The sequence below is a fragment of the Choloepus didactylus genome, chromosome 23 (assembly GCF_015220235.1).
Source record: "Choloepus didactylus isolate mChoDid1 chromosome 23, mChoDid1.pri, whole genome shotgun sequence".
Classification (NCBI taxonomy): domain Eukaryota; kingdom Metazoa; phylum Chordata; class Mammalia; order Pilosa; family Megalonychidae; genus Choloepus; species Choloepus didactylus.
In genome coordinates this window covers 24577041-24584937 of record NC_051329.1, presented here as the reverse complement: position 1 = coordinate 24584937, position 7897 = coordinate 24577041, and the positions used below count along the sequence as shown (strand labels likewise).

At 46.8% G+C, this 7897-nt stretch overlaps 1 protein-coding gene across 1 annotated transcript; it reads left to right on the top strand.

Annotated features, from left to right (window-relative positions):
- Window positions 1-7044: 7044 nt before the first annotated feature.
- On the top strand, window positions 7045-7548 carry LOC119519415 (guanine nucleotide exchange factor subunit RIC1-like; the record flags this gene model as incomplete). Its single annotated transcript, XM_037817042.1, has 1 exon — window positions 7045-7548. A coding segment is annotated over one exon (504 nt), but the record flags the coding sequence as incomplete, so codon positions are not given.
- Window positions 7549-7897: the final 349 nt, after the last annotated feature.

The following is a 7897-nucleotide window of genomic DNA, read 5'->3' as shown; positions in this document are numbered from 1 at the left end:
AAAGAGGCTGACCTAGGATTGAACAGCTCAAGTTTGCAACCAAATTCTGTGCTCTTAAACAATAAGCGTTAATTAGAAAAGGCAGATAATAAAATAGTGTGCAGAATTCCAATCTCCTGGTTGTGATAAAGTACTTTTATTCTGTAAGGTATTAATGATCTTTGGGGGAAGCTGGGTGAAGGGTACATGGGAACTCTACTATTCTTGTAACTTCTTATGAGTCTGAAATTATTTCAAAATTAAAAAAATTCAACAGCATGTAGAGTTGTGTCCTATTTGAGAAAATGTGTGTTATAAACCACATTAAAAAGATATATAATGAAATTTTAACAACATTCATCTTCAACTATAGATGTGAGTTGCAGGTGATTTCTTTTGCAGCTCCTTTTTTCTTGTCTTCATTTAAACTTGTTTTCTTCAATGAATATGAAGGTTGATTGTTGTAATCTTTTTTAAAAGTTAAAAAAAAACAACAGAATCAGCTGGGGCCAGCCATGTGGGCCCAGGCTGCCTTCCTGGCAAGGGGATCCCCAGATTCTATGGGTTTTCCCCAAATTCTTTCTTTCCGGAGTTTCAGAAATATGAATGCCACTTTAAGCCCTGTCACTCTGCTACCCCACTACCCCCCCCCCCCCCCAGAGTGCCTGTCCCTGCAGAGATCCCCAGTTTCTGGCCTCCCTTCCTGGAAGACATAATAAGAGCCCCCAGACCACACAGGGCCTGTGCACATTTACAAATTGCCACTGCAAAATGGATTGCCTTGACAAAATGTAATGTTTTGTGACAGAGCCCAAAGATGCATTTCATTCTTGAGGAACAGGCTCAAGGAGCTCGTTGGAAATATTAAATTAAGCAGTGTAACAGCTGAGAATAATTGGGTTTTCTGCCCTGTTGCCTGCAATTTTGCTTGGCGTTTGAGCAGCTGGGCAGTTCTGGTTGCCTCTGGGATGGTGAGTGCCTGGGATTTCTGCAGAGTGTGGGACAGGCCGGCAGGCTGGGAGGCTGTTGGAGGTTGGAGGCTTGGTGTGGTTCAACCCCATGCTAAGATGGAAGCAGCGGCCACTTCTAACATCCTTTGAAATCTTGGAATCGGAATTTTCCAGCTAAAAGTGATGGCAGATGCCATGTGGCTTGATGCCTCCCTGTCCCCATTTCACAGACAGGGAAACTGAGTCCTAGAGTCATGTTTTAACAAGTTAGTGGCAGAGCTGAGACAAACTGCTGACAATGACAAAGCTATTTCCACTCTATAAAGCTATGTCCCTTCCCTTTATTTTAGTCCTGCAACCACAGAACCTTGAGTCATTTTTCTTTGTATTGCAATCCCCAAATCACAGGCTCTTGGGTCAGACAGATTCAAGTGCAGATTGCAGAGCTGCTGCTTCTTATGGGGCGAGGGGGGGGACATTTGATAAGTCCCTGCAGCACTGAGCCTCAGTTTCTGCCTATAAAACAGGGTTCAGCATACTTAGATTAGAAGGGGAGCAGTGAGGGAGGGTTTTATCAGAGCTAACGTGCACACGCATCACATGGGGATGTTGTTAAATGAAGATTCTGATCTAGTAGGCCCATGGCTGGGCCTGAAACTCTGCATTTCTAACCAGCAACCAGGGGATGTTAAGCCAGTGTCTACAACATGGTTAGGGCTTGGCTTGCAGTAGATAGTCTACCAATGCCCCTTTCTCTTTGTTCTGCAGCTTTCTATCAAGGAACCTGCCATTGCTATGTTTCTGAAAACTCAACTGGGGAGAAGACGGGGCAGAGGAGGGGGCTGTCTCGGCAGCAACTCTGATTGGTCCTTGGGGCAGCATAAACATCAAATTCGACCCTGCGTGCCCCTGACCCCCACCCCCACCCCAAATGACCAGGCCAGCTTCGTGGAGGGGGTGAGTCACGGTCAATGGAGCTCTGCAGGACTCCAGAGCTGCACGGCTCCCAGCTGCACACCACCCAATGCGGCAGGGGAAATATTTCTGCGTTTGCACATTTTCCAGCATTTGGTCCAGGAACGCATGCCCAGTTAACCTCAGCACACGCTGGCTCAGGTTCAGCAATGCTCTGCTGATGTCAGGGGAGTTTCTTTTTTATGTTCAACCTCAAGAATGTGTTCTTGGACAGTCAGAAATCGGGCTGGGTATAGAGACCCTCCCGGAGGGTCTCCACCCTAGAGTTGCCTCGTGTTTCACAGTATCCCGTGAAAAGTGACTCTGACGCTTACGAGCTGTGCATCTGCAGACAAGGCGCCTCCCCTCTCTGAGCCTCAGTTTCCTTGTCCATAAAGTGTGTGGATGTCTTTGGCTGTGCAGCCTGGTGCTTATGGGTGTGGCATCTGGAGGCATCCAGTTGGGTTCAAATCCAGCTCCATCGCTTCCTAGCTAGCTCTCCAACCCTTCCTAGACAGGAAGAAAGAGAAGCTGGCTTATCTGGCTGTGGTCTGAGTAATTCACAGTGCCACATTGAGTGGGTTGCATCTGAGTAGAGGATGGGACACTATATTAAAAGATGATGTGCAACAATGTGAGCCCAATAGCTTCCTCTGTTCCTTCTCTCAAGCATCAGGGTTCATGCCTGCTCTGCTGATCTGACAACTTTAGCCTCCACAGGGAGGTTCTAGAAGCTTCTTTAGGTCTCAATTTCGGAGACTATCTCCAACTCAGAATCGGACTTACTAATTCCAAGTTACCTCATGCATGGTATTTGGTCAACAAATGTATACTAAGCACCCACATTTGCCAGACAATGTGTCATGCGTTGAGAGTTCATGAATTCCAACCTCCAAGAGGCTCACAGACTGCTGGAAGAGGCAGACTTTAAGGGTAAGTTTCTAGAACGCTGTGAAAAATATCCTAAGCCATACAAACGAGGCTCTCTGGGAAGGGGAGGCAAACACCCTTCCAGGGAAGAGTTTTGAGATGGCTCTTAGGGATCCATTGGAATTTTCTGCACCCTCTGTGCAAGGGGAGGGCACTTAGGCATGGTTGGGGTTGATAAAAATGCAGAGTAGGACTGGGTCAATTCCATCACTACAGCTCTCAGGATCCAAGCACCCAGCCCTTTTGAATCATTCTGATAACTGGGCAGGGGCCTTGCTCTGTTTTTTTTCAGCTACCAACAGACAGATGCTATATCAGTATGATGGTTAGGTTCATGTGTCAACTTAGCCAGGTGATGGTACCCAGCTGTCTGGTCAAGCAAGCACTGGCCTAACCGTTGCTGCAAGGACATTTGTGGCTGGTTAATAAACCAACAGGCTGGTTTATTAAATCATCAGTCAATTGGCTGCAGCTGTGACTGATGACGTCAATGAAGGGCGTGTCTTCCATAATGGGAGAATGCAATCGGCTGGATTTAATCCAATCAGTTGAAGACTTTTACGCGAGACAGATAGAGGACCTTCACTTCTTCTTTGCTGACTAGCAAAGCATTTCCTGAGGAGTTTGTCAAAGTTGCCAGTTCATCTCCTGAGGAGTTCATCGAACATCTTCATTGGAGTCGCCAGTTTGCTGCCTGCCCTCCAGAATTTGAACTCATGCATACACACAGTTGCATCAGACACCTTTATAAATCTTATATTTATAGATATCTCTCATTGATTCTGTTTATCTAGAGAACCCTAACTAATACAATCAGTTTACACACCCACCCTCCCCCAGATCTAAAGCTGCCACAGGTAAGCACACCTGCTATTGGCTCTCCAATGTTCCCAGATGCTTCTAAGCTTTTGAGCTGGAATGTTTTGCTGCTTTGGACATGTCTTAGACCCTCGCTGCATAAAGCAAGAAAAGACACACTGGATTGGGAGTTCAGAAACCTGGTTTCTAGTTCCAGTCCTAACGCTGGTGATAGTTTGACATTGGGTGACAATTTCTCTCCTCTGGGTCTTGCTTTACTCATCTGTACAGTGAATGAAGGCCCTCCAAAGGCTCTTCCTTCTCTGCCAAGCTGGAATTCTCTTATTTGAGTCTGCTTTCTTATTTCATGTCACTTTTCTCTTCCCAGTGAGCAAACAGCTTCTTAGGAGGGTACTACAGGATGCACCACCAGGCTTTCAATCCATTTTAACAAAGAAAATCTCCACCATTGAAGCCAACTCCAAGAGATGGGAAACACACTCTTTTCCAAGCCTCCACTCTAGGCACAAACTTCAGACTGCCCTTGAAACATGTCATTCATTCTTTCATTCATTCACTCATCAGTCACCGAGCATCCTAGTACTGGGTACACACAGCATGTATACTCTGTTTTCCTTTCCCTTAAGATCTCTTGTCTCCCTCTCTTCCTTGTATTATATATTCATTTCTTTATTGTTTGTGTATTTTCAAACTCCAAAGCCTTTCAATTTACCAGATGTGCCTGCAAACTTCCCCAAATGCGGTTGCAGGTGACATTGACAGAAATAGTCTATGATCAATTCCAAGGGCCCCACTGATCTTTTTTTAATAAGGTGCTGCTGTGGTATGACAGCCACGTATGCAGTTGTTATGTTGCAAAGTGCTTACTGTGAAACACGGAGCCCCCACCCTGCCTCCCTTCTTCCCAACTTGAAAGACTGCATTTCCTTTGGGGAATGTCTTTCGTTGCCTTTAAATCCCTGGTGTGGCTGCAGCATAAAGGATTCTTGCTCTGCGGGACCCTCCCTCAAAGTCTGCAGGGAGTGGTAGTTCTCCAGGTGTGGTCTGAGGACCACCAGGAACAGAATCTCTGGGGTGGGGCCCAGGAATCTGCATTCCCACAAGTGCCCCAGGCTATTTTGCTGTCCACTGAAATATAGAGCCCTTCTCCTATCATTTGAAGGAAAGAAGGGAGAACAGGAGGGAAATCATCATTTAAGTCCTTCAAGCTTGTGTCCCAGTTAATTAGCTTCAGGTTTGGAAGAACAAAGTTTTTGACATGTGGTGCCAAGACCCTGTCTCTAGTGCCATCCACAGGTGGACTGGCTGGGTTCTTTTCCCTTCCTATATTATATTATTCCTGAAACATATCTTTCCTCCCTGCCTCTGCGCATTAGGCTTTTCCCTGGAAGGTCCTTTTTTCTAGTTGGTTTGCCCATCACCAAACTCTTATGCATCCCTCAAAACTCAGCTGGACCCTCACCACTTCCTCCCAACTCAGTTAATTACTCTGTCCTGGGGTTTTTCACTTCTATGGTTGAACTTTCCACATAACAGCAACAATCTGAGCTGCCCATTATTGAACCCCACCATGAGTCTGACATTGTATTCAGCACTCGAGATATTAGAGCTTCTGTGAATAAATGAAAGCATACTATACTTGTCTGTCTATACGTGTTCACTCCTGGGTCCTTCTGGGATAGGGAATGAGTCTATCTCCAGTAGGCATAGTAGGTACATAAGTCATGTTTGAGGGAATGAAATTCACATGCCCATCTCATTAGCTTGGAAAAGCCAGAAAAAAAGAAGGGGGAGCCTGGGTGAGGCAGGGTCAACCCCTGTGATCAACAGTCACCTCAATCTCCCTTCAAGCACCCCCTGAATACAGGTGAGGCCCAGATGGGGCCATAAGAGGGGGAAGACCTTGCTAACCGAGAAGCGTTCCCTGGGTGCAAAGCCAGACCCCTACTCCACTCACACACCCACAGTAGCACCAACCAGAGTCACAGCTTTAGGTGCCCCAGCTGCCCTCCCTTGAACAAACACAGTCCAGTGCAATTTATTTATGGACCCAGTTAAGAACAGGCTGGAATCCTCCTCCAGGCTGGCTGTGCCTTCCTGGCAAGTATCTGTGTAGTCTGATGCATTGGGTCAGCTTCCGGGACTTCCAGGAGGTCAAGTGCAATGTTTACACCTAATTTGGAAATTGCTCTTGGAACCACCTTCACCTGTGTCAAGTGCCTAAGACAGCAACTGCAGATCCAACTTCAAATTCTGGCTCTGTTTATTCCTGGCTGTGTGACTTCAGGGAACTCAACTAACCTCTCTGAGCCTCCGTTTCCTTACCATAAAATGAGAACAACAAAAATCTATCTCACACAGTTTGTGTCTCACCAGAGACACATGGTTTGTGTGTCTCTTGACAGTGTTGTCCTCCCTTTTCTTCTAATTATTAATGTTTTTATTTGCTTTCTTATGATATTGTTATTGCTGTTATTTTCCTGGTCTCGGGATTCCTGCACTCTTGGGCTTTCTAAATCCCGTTTTTGATTGTGAAAACACCCCTTAAGCTTTTCCTCTTTCTTGGTTTTATGTGTTTTCTCAAGTGAGATCTCTCTGCTAAAATTCATTCCCCTGCAAATCTCCAATTTGATGCATCGCCTCGATCATGCTATATTATGTTTGGCAACATAATGTGATGTGACTCCTACTGCCGATGACGGATGGGGTACCTGTCAGCGAATGGAACAACACCCAATTTTCTAAAGAGCATTGTTACAGAAACAAACAGGATGGCCTTTTAACTTGTATTGATTTATTTCTGAAGAATGAGCCCCTCTCCTACTTTTACAAGTGCTGTAATTAGAGGGTAGAATTACCTTCCTGGGTGGGGGCTCAGGGAGCTCCATAGCGAGGAGGGTTGGAGGGTAGGGGGTACAGGAAGGTGCATGGCAAGGGTGCAGTTAGGGCAGCAGCTCCTGGCTCTCCAGTGGGAAGAATTTGGCACAGGAAGCATGGAGGTTAAATACCTAAAGAATCGTCTCTCCCTCTCTCCTTCCCTTCCTTCTTTCCTTCCTGCCACCGTATATCCATCCATCTATTCACCCATCCACTCATCCATCCATCCATATATCTGCTCATTCATCCACCTATCAATTCCCTGTCCATCCATCACTCATCCATACATCCTTCTATCCAGTCATACCATCCTCCTCCCTTCCTTCCTCCCTCCCTTCTTTTCTTTCCTCCTTGCTTTTATCCTCCTGCCATCCTTAAATCCATCTGTCCTTGCATCCATCTATTCGTCCATCCATTTATCCATTCATCCATCCATCCATCCATCCACTCATCCTTCCATCCATCCACCTATCCACCCATCCATCCAACCATCCATCCACCCATCCATCCATCCATCCATCCATCCACCCATCTGCCCACCCATCCACCCACTCACCTTGTTATCCACCCATCCACCCAGCCACTCATCTACCCATTCAAACACCTATCCATCCATCCATCTACCCATCCATCCATCCATCCACCCATCCATCCATCCATCCATCCACCCATCCATCCATCCATCCATCCACCCATCCATCCATCCACCCACCTATCCATCCATCCACCCATCCATCCATCCATCCATTCATCCATCCATCCATCCACTCATCCTTCCATCCATCCACCTATCCGTCCACTCATCCATCCAACCATCCATCCATCCATCCATCCATCCATCCACCCATTCACCCATGCATCCACCAACCCATCCATGTACCCATTCACACATCACACCTATCTACCCATCCATCCATCCACCCATCCATCCATCCACCCATCCATCTATCCACCCATCCATCCATCCATCCACCCATCTATCTATCCACCCATCCATCCATCTATCCACCCATCCATCCATCCACCCATCCATCCATCCATCCATTCATTTTGTCTTCCTTCCTCCCTCCCTTTCTTCCCCTTCCCTCTACCCATCCTTCTGTTTTTCATTCAATATTTTTGAAGACTGTGCTCAGAAGAGTGACTCAAAAAGATGGGGCTCAAACCCTAGCCCTCATGTGACCTTGGGACTATTAATTCACCCTTCCAACACCAGGTCTCCTCGCCTCTCCCATGGCTCCCCGCTCCTTGCTCATTTCACTGCAGCCACCCTGGTCTCACTGCTCTTTCCCTCCCAGAACAGGCCCCCTCCCACTTGGGGGATGTTTTCTTCATTGTTCTCTCCTGGAGGTGGCCTTGGGGTGCTCCCCTCCCTCCCCTCTGGTTTC